Consider the following 16,701-nt stretch of genomic DNA (forward strand, 5'->3'; position numbering starts at 1 on the left):
CTGCCATTAGAGTGGATCATGTTGGATCATGGGAGCCAGGTAGGGTAGGGTATGTGACAGGCACTGCCATTAGAGCGGATCATGTTGGATCATGGGTGCCAGGTAGGGTAAGGAATGTGACAGGCACTGCCATTAGAGTGGATCATGTTGGCTCATGGGAGCCAGGTAGTGTAGGGAATTTGACAAACACTGCCATTAGAGTGGATCATGTTGGATCATGGGTGCCAGGTAGGGTAGGGAATGTGACAGGCACTGCCATTAGAGCGGATTATGTTGGATCATGGGTGCCAGGTAGTGTAGGGAATGTGACAGACACTGCCATTAGAATGGATCATGTTGGATCATGGGAGCCAGGTAGGGTAGGGAATGTGACAGGCACTGCCATTAGAATGGATCATGTTGGATCATGGGAGCCAGGTAGGGTAGGGAATGTGACAGGCACTGCCATTAGAGTGGATCATGTTGGATCATGGGAGCCAGGTAGGGAAGAGAATGTGACAGGCACTGCCATTAGAGCGGATCATGTTGGATCATGGGAGCCAGGTAGGGTAGGGAATGTGACAGGCACTGCCATTAGAGTGGATCATGTTGGCTCATGGGAGCCAGGTAGTGTAGGGAATGTGACAGGCACTGCTATTAGAGTGGATCATGTTGGATCATGGGAGCCAGGTAGTGTAGGGAATGTGACAGACACTGCCATTAGAGCGGATCATGTTGGATCATGGATGCCAGGTAGGGTAGGGAATGTGACAGGCACTGCCATTAGAATGGATCATGTTGGATCATGGGAGCCAGGTAGAGTAGGGAAGGTGTTAGGCACTGCCATTAGAGCGGATCATGTTGGATCATGGGTGCCAGGTAGGGTAGGGAATGTGACAGGCACTGCCATTAGAGTGGATCATGTTGGCTCATGGGAGCCAGGTAGTGTAGGGAATGTGACAGACACTGCCATTAGAGTGGATCATGTTGGATCATGGGTGCCAGGTAGGGTAGGGAATGTGACAGGCACTGCCATTAGAGTGGATCATGTTGGATCATGGGAGCCAGGTAGGGTAGGGAATGTGACAGGCACTGCCATTAGAATGGATCATGTTGGATCATGGGAGCCAGGTAGGGTAGGGAATGTGACAGGCACTGCCATTAGAGTGGATCATGTTGGATCATGGGAGCCAGGTAGGGAAGAGAATGTGACAGGCACTGCCATTAGAGCGGATCATGTTGGATCATGGGAGCCAGGTAGGGTAGGGAATGTGACAGGCACTGCCATTAGAGCGGATCATGTTGGATCATGGGTGCCAGGTAGGGTAGGGAATGTGACAGGCACTGCCATTAGAATGGATCATGTTGGATCATGGGAGCCAGGTAGGGAAGAGAATGTGACAGGCACTGCCATTAGAGCGGATCATGTTGGATCATGGGAGCCAGGTAGGGTAGGGAATGTGACAGGCACTGCCATTAGAGTGGATCATGTTGGCTCATGGGAGCCAGGTAGTGTAGGGAATGTGACAGACACTGCCATTAGAGCGGATCATGTTGGATCATGGATGCCAGTTAGGGTAGGGAATGTGACAGGCACTGCCATTAGAATGGATCATGTTGGATCATGGGAGCCAGGTAGAGTAGGGAAGGTGACAGGCACTGCCATTAGAGCGGATCATGTTGGATCATGGGTGCCAGGTAGGGTAGGGAATGTGACAGGCACTGCCATTAGAGTGGATCATGTTGGCTCATGGGAGCCAGGTAGTGTAGGGAATGTGACAAACACTGCCATTAGAGCGGATCATGTTGGATCATGGGTGCCAGGTAGGGTAGGGAATGTGACCGACACTGCCATTAGAGCGGATCATGTTGGATCATGGGTGCCAGGTAGGGTAAGGAATGTGAGAGGCACTGCCATTAGAGCGGATCATGTTGGATCATGGGAGCCAGGTAGGGTAGGGAATGTGACAGGCACTGCTATTAGAGTGGATCATGTTGGATCATGGGAGCCAGGTAGAGTAGGGAATGTGACAGGCGGTGCCATTAGAATGGATCATGTTGGATCATGGGTGCCAGGTAGGGTAAGGAATGTGAGAGGCACTGCCATTAGAGCGGATCAATTTGGATCATGGGAGCCAGGTAGAGTAGGGAATGTGACAGGCACTGCCATTAGAATGGATCATGTTGGATCATGGGAGCCAGGTAGAGTAGGGAATGTGACAGGCACTGCCATTAGAGCGGATCATGTTGGATCATGGGTGCCAGGTAGGGTAAGGAATTTGACAGGCACTGCCATTAGAGCGGATCATGTTGGATCATGGGTGTCAGGTAGGGTAGGGAATGTGACAGGCACTGCCATTAGAGTGGATCATGTTGGATCATGGGTGCCAGGTAGGGTAGGGAATGTGACAGGCACTGCCATTAGAGTGGATCATGTTGGATCGTGGAAGCCAGGTAGGGTAGGGAATGTGACCCTGCATCCTAATAACGTATTCATTTTCTAACCTTCCTTTGCACTTTTTCTAGTTCTGCAATATCTTTCTTTACAACTGGTGTCCAAACTTACACTGTATATTCAAGGTGCGGACTGTCACAGTGTCCGCTTGGCGTACTCCAAACGGCACCCACCTTGTGGGAGCGCCACCAGTACAGCTTAGCCTTACCTCCGCGGCGGCCACCTCTGATAGTCTGAGATACCCTGGCGCTGCATGATAGCGCCCTTTATGACTCCATAGGATCAGCCCTTATTTCCAGTCACAAACGTGCATGTGTCATCACGTTAACGTCGCGCACACATTGTCGTGTGATGACCATTGGCCAATCAGAGTCATTTTTAGACCATGTAAACTCAAAATAAATATTTCTCAGTGCCATTCTGGTAATTAGAGAGTGCATTTATTCTATTGATTCCATTGTGTTTTGACAATTGGCTTGCACCTTGACCACTCTGACTTCTGTATTTCTTGACCTCTGACTTGTCTTAATGTTTACCTCCATCCGGTTTTCCTGATCTCAGCTTGTCCTGTACTATTCTATTATTAACATTAAATCCTGCCATTCTAAAGTCTGGTAATACATTTAAGGATTTCTGGTTAAGATTTATTTAGTTCTGCATTTGTTAATCTTGATATTACAACAGGGCCATGGACACTGCAGGATTAAGTCAACAAAAGTTCACTTGAGAGGCAAAGGTAGAGGAACTTGATCACGGCATGGATCAATTCGCTCAGTCGTTTCAAACATTGTTGGCATGTACTGCCCAACTCCAGCCTGAATCGTGCTTGTGCTGAATCAAGTGCTCACAGTGCCCCATCTACAGGCCTCCCTTCACCTCCTAGATGTGGTGGTGAATCCCATGTGTGTAGGGAGTTTCTAAACCAAATAGAATACAGCTTTAAAGCGTCATCTAAGTCACTGTCATCTGATAGAGCTAAGATAGGATACCTCCTGAATCAATTTACCAGTAAAGCTAATGCCTGGGATAACCCTTTGTGGGAAAGTAGTAGGTCTATTACTTATGATTACCTTGAATTTGTGAACGAATATAGGCAAGAGCATCATTGTGTATTAATGTGTACCTCTGTGACAGAGTGTGGGGTTGAGTGCAGCAGAGCGAGGGGTGGTGAGTGTGATAGTGAGGGATGGTAAGGGTGACAAGGTGAGGGCTAAATTTGTGTATTAGAAACACTATGTGAGAGGTTAGGGGGCACAATCCCCTGGTGCTCTGGTGGGGTCCATGGTGGTCCGGTAGACCATTGTTGCAGCTGCAGGCTTTCTGGTCTGGTGCTCTGTGGTAAAGTCAGAGCATCGGTTCGGAATTTTGGCTTCTGCGCTCTGAGTCCCTCACAAAGCATTGGAACTGTGAGGGAGTTACAGCTCCATCAAAGACCACCAGGGAAGGATATTTTTTAAAGGGCCGGCAGGGACAATTTTTGATCAGAGCCGAAGCTCCAGGCTCAGACAGGGGCTCACTGGTCCCAAAGTGGCCCTTTGGTTGCCTAATGGTAATCCAGCTCTGAACTAAGTCAGTGGCCAGAGTGTGCACATTAACCCATCTGAATGCACCATAACGCAGGATATGGGGGCATGGTAATAGTTCATTAGGGCCATCCCAATAGTTGAATTACATATTTCTATGGTTTTAGGTGTTATGGTGGGGAATGGAGAGGTGTGTGAGACTGTAAACACATGCATACTGGCTGCACAGGAGGAGTAAATATTGGAGGTAAAACTGGTCACAAAGAAAAGGTTAAAAGAATACTCAAAGCACCATAACCATAGCCTAGTGCCCACTCCTTTGTAGGAAGCTCTCTGTCTGAGATAAGCAGAGCAAGGCATAGCTCATTGGCTGAAATTGAATGCAAAACAATACAATTGATAGTAGAAAACAATATAAAAATTCCCCACTAGTCTGTCTGTAGTGGTTAGTCAGCTAGGATAGTACCAGCACTATCCTGGGTATGTACCCTGATTATGAATATATACAAACAAAGTAGAGCAGAGTTTCCCAAGAAGGTCTCAATCTGGTAATGTCAGGATTGCACAGTAGATACAAAAAGTAAAGTGCTTATACCATAAAAAGGAACACACTGAGCACTGTAAGTTGTGGATACATTGTACTAAGCATCTGCTCGAATAAATTGTGATTAGTGTCTACATTGGCTTTATTGGATACACGCCAGCCAGCAAGTAGCCCAAAATAACTAAATCGGGTCATAATACAAACAGGCCAAGTATATTATATGCCTCTCACCGGTAAAGTCGTGGAAACAAGGTATACAATGCAAAGTACAGGAGGAGCAGTTAAATCGATCACTGTGAGTCAGCCCCACTTAATAAAGATACAACATGATCTAAATCTGAATAAATGCATGGCTAACACCGACAGTCAGCCCCACCTAAAGAGGTACACAATGATAGAGTCAAAAAGAAACCAAATGACTACTAAGCCTATCACCGACAGTCAGCCCCACCTGTAAGTATATACTAAACTGGAATATAGGAGAAGCAGAGTAACTGCTAAGCATATCACTGTAAGTAAGCTTTTTCACTGATTAGGTTCTGTCGGTCATGAGTGTCCAACAGAGCGTACCCCTTCACTCTGAACATGTCGCACATTTCCCTTACTTTGCTTTTGAATGCATTAAGACCAGAACAGTTTTGTGTGAGGCGAGGATATTGTCCCACTGGAATTCCGTTCCTCAATGGGATAGGATGATAACTGTCCCAAATTAAGAGACTATTGGTATCTGTAGGTTTCATATATAGATTGATGTTACCTACTGCACTTATTGTTAATGTTGTATAAAGAAAGTTCAAAGGTGGATTGCCAAGCTCAGCTGTGAACTTCAAATTGTATTGACTATCATTAACTATGTTCACAAACCCGTAGAATATTTCTTCTGTGTCTGTCCAAATATTCAACACATCATCTATAAACCATTTCCAGATTGTACTGGATTCCATATGACACCTCATATCTTCTGAGAAAACCACAAACTCCTCCCACCAACCAACGTGAAGGTTGACATACGAGGGGGCACAAGCCATCCCCATCGCAATCCCCTTCACCTGGTAGTAATAGGTAATGTTGAGCACATAAAAAAATGTGCAAAATTATAAAGTGCAGTAATTCCAAAACAAAATTGTTATGTTTTCCAAAATTAGCTTGCCATACCAATGGAAAATGTTGCACAGTGAAAAAAATAAAAAATAAAGATATAAACAATTAAGCCCCTCAAGGTCTAAACTACATAAGTAGAGTTCTTAGATAACTCAAAAAGAGTGTGTTTGGTGACCCTGATATATGAGGGCAACTTGACTACCAGTAGCCAGTCAAGAAAATACACTTGATAGCTGAGTGAGCAATGATTATAAATCTTAGTTCAATAACAAACAATTCAAAACTTTCAAACCACACTTTTAAAATGTCAGGGTCCCTATAGATCAATTTAATAAAATGTAAATGGTTAGAAAATAATATACATACATTATGACTGATTTACAAACTGTTGTCACTGATGGCAACTGAAAATCCAGGTTTAGAAGATCACAGATCGATTCAATTCCTCTAGAATGGCTCACACACTTTTTTGTGACCGAGAAACAAAATAATTCTTCTTGGAGGCAAAAACATTTTTCTCAGGTTTTTAAGCTCAAAAACAGAAATCCACAATTGAAGCATTAATAATTATTACTCATACTTGCTATACCAGTGGGAAATGTTACACAGTGATAACAATGATATAAACCTAATATAATGACAGATATACAATTAAGAAGTCAGAGTGATATACACTAAACTGCACATTTGTTTTTCCTTATGATGTATTTGGCCTCACCTTATTGATTAGGGAGATGCTGAGTCCACCCAAAATCACACAATCGTATATTCTTCAACCTAAGGAAACACAAAGATTCTGGTGAATCATGAAATGGCGAAGCAATTGAAGGGGGATTGAGGTGGATCAGCTGTCAAAAGGGATGTAAAACTATGTAAGCAAACATATCCTGAATATCCTCATTCTTCATGTCAAAATCAACACATGACTAATCTGCATCCATTAGCGAGTATAAAGTATAAAAGAGGCTCCTTTTTGGAGAACAGTCAAACATTAATTTCTCTTTACTTAATTTGGATCCAGAAGCAGATAGCCTTATTCAAAGCCATGTCTGGAGTCAAAGGAGGTCAAAAGAGTCAACCAAAAGATGTTGGGTATTACGAGAAGCACCACCACCACCATCATGAGGACAAACAGAGTAAGTTATTCACTATGAAAAATAAATAAATTGAAAAATTACTTTCATTCAATCTTTTTCCAAAGCTGATACATTTGCACCTTGCAGATATCTTTCAGTTTTTAATTTATTTTGCCTTTTGAGCAAAGATGTCAAAGTATGTCCCTTACATTTTACAATCCCCCTTTGTTCTGAAGGTTTGCCTCAGTCATAGCTATGGCTACGATGTTTGTTTATGGCCCACCATATTGTTTGCAGATGGAAATACTTTGTAGTTTCATACTAATTGCTGGACTTGAAACATGAATTCCCATTGGACAGTTGACTTTATGCATTTGAATTTGAACATCACAACAAAGTCATTTAGTTAAATGAATGCCTTGCCCGCTCTGAACAAATTTGGCTATGGCCATTGAAATATTTAATGCCATGCATTAAATACTCAGGGTGTCCATACTGCTTGAGTGGGGGCTTTTACGTTCTTTCAATTAGTGCTTTTAATTGGCTCAGTAATGGGATGAGGTTATCACTTTAAAACACCCCTAGAATTATCTCTGGTGTTTACTACTCTAAATTGGAGAAGCATACAAGACAACACCCTTATATTTCGCTGCCGTTCATGGTGTATATATTGATTAAGGGTCTGGGGAAAATGGTCAAATAATTTCCATCTGCTATTAATTATCATCGGTACAGTCAAGTTTCAATATTGGTAAGAGAAAAAATTATATAAATACAAATATACATTTTAAATATAAAAAAAAGACAAGAGTTAAGCATTAACGTCCATTAAATTTCTGATTATTTCAATGCCTTTTTTGTAGCGCAGACTTGCAGTTTTTAGAAAGAATGGTTTGTTACTTTTGTAGAAGCGGGAAAATGTGAATGACTTTTTATCTTTTATTATTTGAGTTTATTAGTTTGTGCATGTATTTTAATGTCTTATATGTACAATGCATTTCAAAAAAAATGAGTGTAAAATTCAAGAACACGTGCAGGAGAATAGAGGTATATCAATACTTCCAGACAATTCATGTAAAATGGAGACTATACCCTGATATGTTTACAAGTACACGTTAGGTTATTAATACAGGTTACTACTAATGTGTATATATTTGACTAGTGATGTGAGTTTGCTAATAATATATCAACACCAAGACGTGCTACAAATAATAAAGATCATTGGAGATAAACAAATATCCCACTAATGGTTGAATGAAAAAAAAGCACATGTAATCTGTATTATTTAAAGGGCACTATAGGGTCAGGAACACAAACATGTAGACCCTATAGTGCTAAACCCACTATTTAGTTGCCCCCCCCCCCCCCCTTAGGCGCCCTATACAAGTTTAAAACTCACCTTATTTCCAGCCCCTTATGTGACATCATGATGAAAATTCAGCATCTCCATGCAGAGCGTGGGGACGCTAAACGTCTGGGCTGCTTTTTCGGCAGCAGTGACCAAGGAAGCACCTCAAGTGACCATCTATGGAGTGGCCACTTGGAGGTGTCCCTAGGGGCAATGTAAACACTGCCTTTTCTCTGAAAAGGCAGTGTTTGCATTAAAAAAAGCCTGAAGGGAACTATTATACTCACCAGAACAACTACATTAAGCTCTAGTTGTTCTGGTGACTATAGTGTCTGTTTAAACTATGATGATATATTACTGAAATTATTTTTGCATTTCTATGAAGTTGAAATATGTCTTTGTGTTTTTGTCAATAATAGACACAGTGACACCTGTCGTACCTCAGCCAACTGCATGCCAGTCAGCTGTAAGCCAACCAGCACCGTGTCAGCCAGCTGTGAGCCAACCAGACCAGTATCAGCCAGCTGTGAGCCAACCAACCCCGTGCCAGCCAGCTGTGAGCCAACCAACCCCGTGCCAGCCAGCTGTGAGCCAACCAACCCCATGCCAGCCAGCTGTGAGCCAACCAACCCCGTGCCAGCCAGCTGTGAGCCAACCAGCCCAGTATCAGCCAGCTGTGAGCCAACCAGCACCGTGTCAGCCAGCTGTGAGCCAACCAACCCAGTATCAGCCAGCTGTGAGCCAACCAGCCCAGTATCAGCCAGCTGTAAGCCAACCAACCCAGTATCAGCCAGCTGTGAGCCAACCAGCCCAGTATCAGCCAGCTGTGAGCCAACCAGCCCAGTATCAGCCAGCTATGAGCCAACCAGCCCAGTATCAGCCAGCTGTGAGCCAACCAGCCAGTCAAGTGAAGTCAGGATGCAAGAAATGAGAATTTAAGAACGACACAAGGAGGCTCATGCTTAAAATAAAATGCATGGCAGTATATTGCTTATTTGATGATTAAATCTATATAATCTTTGCTAAAACTATCAAATTAACTCAATCATAATAAATTAATTCGTTTAATGCAACGTATTATTGCTTTTCATCTCTGTCACTGAATTTACCAAAAACAAGTATACAGAATGAGAATTTAAATTGTATCCTTGGTCAATGACTGAATAGAATATACACAGCCCTCCATACACACAAACATGTTCTATCTCAGCGTGTTTTAGGGTGCCATACAATTATTATTAAATATTATAATGAAGAAATTATTCACAGGATTCATTATAAAAGTCTGTATATCCCATTAACCTAAAACTAAATCAGATCCCACCCTCAATCAGAAACAGTAAGTAGAACTGTTATATACTCAAACCTATTGATGCTGATTATAATATTGGGGAGGCAGGGGCAGATAGGCAGTATTTCTAAATGTTTGTAAATATTTCCATTAACCTTCAATTAAAAAACAACTAATATAACAATGTTTTCCTATATAAAGCCTCCAACGTATTATTATCAGGCACTGCCATTAGAGGGGATCGTGTTGGATCATGGGAGCCAGGTAGGGTAGGGAATGTGACAGGCACTGCCATTAGAGTGGATCGTGTTGGATCATGGGTGCCAGGTAGGGTAGGGAATGTGACAGGCACTGCTATTAGAGTGGATCATGTTGGATCATGGGAGCCAGGTAGGGTAGGGAATGTTTAGTTAGATTATATGATCACACATTGCATAAGCCTGCCACAGCGCCAATGTACCCCATCTTTGGCAGGTCCTACTCTGTCTGCTAAATTAACTACTCACTTGGGGAAATCCTTCCATCTCGAGTTCTCTGCAGTACAAGGCTAAATAGAGCCCTGAGATGAGGCACCTGTAACAGTAAGGGGTGCAAAACCAAGGAGCTGGCTAGAATCCATTAGAGTGGATCATGTTGGGTCACTGGAGCCAGGTAGAGTAGGGAATGTGACAGGCACTGCCATTAGAGTGGATCATGTTGGATCATGGGAGCCAGGTAGGGTAGGGAATGTGACAGGCACTGCCATTAGAGTGGATCGTGTTGGATCATGGGAGCCAGGTAGGGTAGGGAATGTGACAGGCACTGCCATTAGAGTGGATCATGTTGGATCATTGGAGCCAGGTAGAGAAGGGAATGTGACAGGCACTGCCATTAGAGTGGATCATGTTGGATCATGGGAGCCAGGTAGAGAAGGGAATGTGACAGGCACTGCCATTAGAGTGGATCATGTTGGATCATGGGAGCCAGGTAGAGTAGGGAATGTGACAGGCACTGCCATTAGAGTGGATCATTGCAGCCAGGTAGGGTAGGGAATGTGACAGGCACTGCCATTAGAGTGGATCATTGGAGCCAGGTAGGGTAGGGAATGTGACAGGCACTGCCATTAGAGTGGATCATGTTGGAGCCAGGTAGGGTAGGGAATGTGACAGGCACTGCCATTAGAGCAGATCATGTTGGACCGTGGGAGCCAGGTAGGGTAGGGAATGTGACAGGCACTGCCATTAGTGTGGATCATGTTGGATCATTGGAGCCAGGTAGTGTAGGGAATGTGACAGGCACTGCCATTAGTGTGGATCATTGGAGCCAGGTAGGGTAGGGAATGTGACAGGCACTGCCATTAGATTGGATCATTGGAGCCAGGTAGGGTAGGGAATGTGACAGGCACTGCCATTAGAGCAGATCATGTTGGATCGTGGGAGTCAGGTAGAGTAGAGAATGTGACAGGCACTGCCATTAGAGCGGATCATGTTGGATCATGGGAGCCAGGCAGGGTAGGGAATGTGACAGGCACTGCCATTAGAGCGGATCATGTTGGATCATGGGTGCCAGGTAGGGTAGGGAATGTGACAGGCACTGCCATTAGAGTGGATCATGTTGGATCTTGGGAGCCAGGCAGGGTAGGGAATGTGACAGGCACTGCCATTAGAGTGGATCATGTTGGATCATAGGAGCCAGGTAGGGTAGGGAATGTGACGGACACTGCCATTAGAATGGATCATTGGAGCCAGGTAGGGTAGGGAATGTGACAGGCACTGCCATTAGAGTGGATCATGTTGGATCATGGGAGCCAGGTAGAGTAGAGAATGTGACAGGCACTGCCATTAGAGTGGATCATGTTGGATCATGGGAGCCAGGTAGGGTAGGGAATGTGACGGGCACTGCCATTAGAATGGATCATTGGAGCCAGGTAGGGTAGGGAATGTAACAGGCACTACCATTAGAGCGGATCATGTTGGATCCTGGGTGCCAGGTAGAGTAGGGAATGTGACAGGCACTGTCATTAGAGTGGATCATGTTGGATTATTGGAGCCAGGTGAGGGAGTGAATGTGGCAGGCAGCTGCTGTTAGAGCACTGCCTGTCACCATTAGGGAAATAGTTTCTGCAACATCTGGCCACCCAACTTGTTGGATTTAGGATTACTAATTGAATCTTTGGAAATCGTATTTAGGCAGGCACCCAATGGCAATCAAGTACCCGGGGATTGAGGAAACCGGCCAGGGAGAGAGACCGCATGGCGATGAACATATTAAAAGTGAATCTTGCCCCGCCAGTCTTTGTGAAAAAAAAATGCAACTGCTGCTACTGTAAGGGATTGGACGGCGCTGGGGAGTCGGTCAGCTCAGGCACCCGATGGTAAAGCAATGCCTGCCCCCACTGTTGAAGAATGGAGCACTGGACATAAGGCTGCTATTAGGGGATGGAGCCTGGGACTCTCAGCATGGTGTCAGGCACCTAATGGTATTGCTGTGCTTACCGCCATTCTAAGGGCCTGAACTGAGCTGTGTGAGCACTGCAGCCACCACAAACACTGCAGTCATAGGGGAAGGAGGGAGAGACCTGCTAGAGAGAACAGACGCATTCCTTTAGTGATTCCACTGCACCCTCTGGTGCAATCTACCAATCAGGGCTATTGTTATCCCTCCTATTTGGTGCCCTAATGATTTCCATAAGAAATAGACAACCCTCATCTGGTGGGATAAATAGATAAAACCAAGAAATCATTGAGTCCTTTTTATTATAACTATGTTTAGGACTGCATGCCTATGTTTAAGATTAGAAAAGTATGGGGGGGCGTGGCTGACTTCCGGCGTAGACGGACGCATGGTATCGGGGGGCGTGCCTGACTTCCGGCGTAGACGGACGCATGGAGTGAGTGCTCCGTTTGTAGAGCCATTGAAGCGAGGAAACATCGCTAAAATACACTTTCAGTTAGAGCTAAAACCCTCGAAAGCCCCCAAGACCCCTAAGCTTTCTAAGTCGCTCTAAGTTGTCCAAACTGTCCTCTGGCCGGGTAACCTTTTACTCACTAAAATCTCACAAAAATCGCACAGTTACACTGCCGGCTATATTGCCGGTTATACCGCCGGCTTCCACCGTTTCACAGTTTCTTTTTCTTCAAAGCAACTTTACCGTATGCTGATAAAACCTGCCACAAGCTTGCCAGGAGATTAACCGGAGTGTAGCAGTGATAAGAGATAAATGGGGGAGAGCTGTTGCGAGACCAGTGTTCTGTGAGACCGGAGAATTGTGACCGGAGACCAGAGAACTGTGAGACCGGAGAACTGTGAGTCCAAAGATTGGAGTCCTAGGAGTTAGGTAATATAAACAGCACTTACCAGACTGCTACATCGCTTGTAGGCTTGTATGCTTGCTTGCTTGCTACATTGCTTGCCACATTGCTTGCTACATTGCTACATTGCTACATTGCCACATAGCAGTTATAGTTACAGTGCTATAGTGCTACATTGTTACACTGCTACATTGCTACAGGCCTATAGTGCTACTCTGCTACACTCTGTTACAGTGTTACATTGTTACATTGGGGCAGTGATTGGGACACTTTGGGAAAATTTGCAGAAAACTCTAGCAAAACTGATTATGTCTCCAGCTAAACAAACTAAACTAACTGATACAACTAGGTATAGCAAAAAGGAACGCAAAAACAATCCCAAGATGAAACTTTGGAGGACTCCCAGCCCAGAGCGCAATCTCCGGATCCAGAGGGTCAGCAGGAGGGCCAGATGGAGGGGGTAATCAAATCGTCCCAGGCACAAAATAGTTTGGATGACGGGCAAGTGACTAAAGAGTACTTGAAGCTAATGTTACAGGAGCTGAGGGTTACTATTCGAGAAGATTTCTCCACAATTACATCATCGCTACATCGAGAATTGGTAGAAATAGGTGATCGCACTGACAGCCTAGAGAGGGGGACAGAAGAGATACGTGTTGAACATAATAAGGTGATAGATAAACTGAATAAGTTGGAGGAAGAGAACGCCAAATTGTGGCATAAATTAGCAGAAGTGGAAGACCGATCCCGTCGAAATAATATAAGGTTCCGTGGGGTAGCGGAGTCTGTTAAAGGAGATCAAATTCAGTCCTATATTATGGACATGTGTTTGGCGCTTGTACCCGCATTAAAGGACAGCATGTGGGAACTGGACAGGGCACATAGGCTGCCGAGACCGAACCGCCTCACAGCAGATATCCCAAGGGATATAATTGTGCGATTTCATCAATACAAATCAAAAGAGGCACTTATGAAAGCAGCAAGAGAGGTCTCAACGTTACCCTCACCATACAATGGGATATCGCTTTTTGCAGATTTATCAGCTTCAACCTTGGCCAGGCGGAGAGAGTTCTCATATATCACCAAACAACTTTGTGATCATAAAATGGAGTACAGATGGGGTTTTCCGCCTAAGCTGCTGGTTTGGAATAACAGCAAAATGACCATTATTAAGGATGTGGAGGAAGGCTTGGCTACCTTAAAGGAATGGGGCATAGTGTTAAATCAGAATGCTGAAGAAAGTAGAGCGGCAGCAGTTATACATAAAGCTGTGCCCCAGTCAACTTTGCAAAAAATTCAACAGGACTGGCTGGTGGTTGAGAAGACCCCTCGTCAGACATCGCAGAAATCTCAACAACCTCTTCAAGGGTAGAGGCTTTAGCCTAGATATTGACACTGCTATTTCTGCTGTTTCTTATATACGCTGTTATTTTTGGTGACCCAAGCATTACAAACACTTAATATGAGATTTTGGTGTTTTTTTTTTTTGTTTTTTTTTTTTTCTCTTTGCTAAGTGAAGGGTCTGAAAATTGTAGCTTAAGTATCCTGAGCAAATCTGCTAGATGGAAATTCTGGAGCTAATTGATAACTGCATGTGAGCTTAGCAGACTGGTACTATTATTATTATTATTATTAGTTTTGGTGTGTGTTTATTCTCTTTTTTTCTTTTTCAATCTTTTTTCCTCCTGCAATTAAGGAGTTGAAAAGTTGTTGGGCAAGTTAAGTTAAATTGTTTAGAATGTAAATGTATAGAATCAACAACAGATGCAATTAGTTAATCGCTGTTATTTGAATGTCGGGGTAGATAGGGCTACTAGGATGTACAGCGAGAGTAAAACTGTAAATTTGTTTTTTTTTTTTTTTTTGGCAAATTTATATAAGCAAAACATTGATTGTGTTTAGCCGTGCTTTGGCTAAAATGTTACTGAGGTGACCTTTTTATAAAACAGGTGATAAGAACATTATATACAGTAGATATAGATGTAGATGTTATTGGTACTGCGATAAGCAGCATTGACAGAATAGATTAAGGCTCAAGAACGGGATCGTTCCACACGACCCCCCTTAAGGGACGCTTAAAGGGATGGTCTCCCTTGCGACCCACAAATTATTCTCATTTTTGGGAATTTATGTAAATATTCTCTATATTTCTATTCTTTGTTTACTTTTTTTTCTTTTTTTTTTCTTTTCAATTTAAATTTTCTAAGTTTTTGTTTTTTAATTTTTCCTTTTTCTTTTTCGGTTTCTATGTAAGGTCTATAGTGAGTTTAAAAGTATGTAACTGGGTGAGGAAAAATGTAAAAGAAAAGAAAAAAAAAAGAAAAAAAAAAGGGACAGAGGTAGGTTAAAACCTTCTTGTCAAAATAACTACAGAAGAAACCATTTCCATAGAGATATTTCTGACTACTAGAGGTAAAGCAAAAAAGAAACTCGGTTTGGAGTATGGCCTATTACATTAAATGTATGTCTATGAATGTTAACGGGTTAAATAGCCCATTTAAGAGACGGGTAGCAATACAGGAGATAAATAATTCTAAAGCATCAATAATATGTTTCCAAGAAACACATTTTTGTACAAGAAACCCTCCTACTTTTAAACCTAAAAGGTACCCACAAATATATCATGCGTTTTCACCCCATAAAACAAAAGGGGTTGCTATAATGTTTCATGAGGATTGGTCATTTAATCAGGAGTTAATATATTAAGATAGGCAAGGTAGACTACTGATAGTGGTTGGAAATTTAAATGGAGTTCAAATAACAGTAGCCTCGATATATGCCCCAAATAATTCACAAATCTCCTTTTTGAGTAGAGCATTTTCTAAAATTAAGGCCGTGTGTAAAGGTCAAACTATAATTTGTGGAGACTTCAATTGTACAATAGACCCAAATATGGATATAAAGAGAAGTAACGCTAAGAACCCACTACATCAGACCACCCTCCTGAGTTCTAAATTTTCTAAACTTATTAATTCCCATGATTTGTATGACACATGGCGCTGTCTATACCCAGGTGAGAAAGATTATACCTTTTACTCAAACGTTCATAGCACTTATTCGAGAATAGATATGTGCTTAGTGGATAAAATATCATTACTGAATGTCACTGAGACAAAAATAGGAATCAGAACTTGGTCAGATCATGCTCCACTTGTCATCACTTTTAAAGCACAATTTGCAGCCAGGGGTAGAAATGTATGGCGACTCAATGAATCACTTTTAAATGAAACAAAGTTAGTTTCTAGAATTTGTGTAACAATTAGGAACTTCTACAATGACCATATTCATGACCCCTCAAGTATTATAACAAAGTGGGTGACACTTAAGGCAGTTCTTAGAGGACTATGTATACAAGCAGGTTCGATAAGGAAGAATAGGGCAGTGGAAGCTAAAGGGAACCTTCTAAATAAACTCAGTGAACTAGAGAAAGCAAATAAATTAAACCCCACAAAAACTCTAACAGAGCAAATAATAGGTGTTAAACAAGCAATGCAAGAGCAGTCTATAAATATAATGGAGAGTCAAATGAGAAAACTTAAACAAATCCACTATGTACAGGGTAATAAGGCTGGCAAACTATTAGCGAGCAAATTAAAGTCGCAATATTTACAGACTAAAATACAATTTCTGCTAGATGCAAATGGTACAAAACTGTATAATCCACAAGAGGTAGCAGATGAGTTGGCTTCATATTACTATAAACTATACAATTTAAAATTGGACTTAAAACTGCATCAGCCCTTAAAAGAGGAAATATCTACCTTTCTTAATGAGGTTAATATGCCTAGACTGACTGATCAACAAAGTATGGCTCTGTGTGAACAAATATCTGAAGATGAAGTAAGAAAGGTGATATACACATTACCTAAAAATAAAGCCCCGGGCCCAGATGGGTTTTCAAACAATTTTTATTTAACCTTTGAACCTCAACTTACACCTCATCTCACAAACTTATTTAATCAATTTAAGATCTTTGGGTCTTTACCAGAAGAAATGCTTCTGGCGCACATAATCACTTTGCCCAAACCAGGTAAAGTCCCTAACGAGAGTGCTGATTTAAGACCTATATCCTTACTAAACACGGACATTAAAAT

The 16,701-nt window shown here is 42.7% G+C and overlaps 1 protein-coding gene across 1 annotated transcript; it reads left to right on the forward strand.

Moving 5' to 3' along the window:
• The first annotated feature begins 6,581 nt into the window (after window positions 1-6,581).
• LOC134575446 (keratin-associated protein 16-1-like) lies at window positions 6,582-9,099 on the forward strand. Its single transcript, XM_063434744.1, has 2 exons — window positions 6,582-6,738; window positions 8,446-9,099. The coding sequence occupies exon 2, from the start codon at window positions 8,480-8,482 to the stop codon at window positions 8,963-8,965; it is 486 nt and encodes a 161-aa protein (XP_063290814.1). The 5' UTR covers window positions 6,582-6,738; window positions 8,446-8,479; the 3' UTR covers window positions 8,966-9,099.
• Window positions 9,100-16,701: the final 7,602 nt, after the last annotated feature.

Source organism: Pelobates fuscus, chromosome 10 (genome assembly GCF_036172605.1).
Source record: "Pelobates fuscus isolate aPelFus1 chromosome 10, aPelFus1.pri, whole genome shotgun sequence".
NCBI classification, from domain to species: Eukaryota; Metazoa; Chordata; class Amphibia; order Anura; family Pelobatidae; genus Pelobates; species Pelobates fuscus.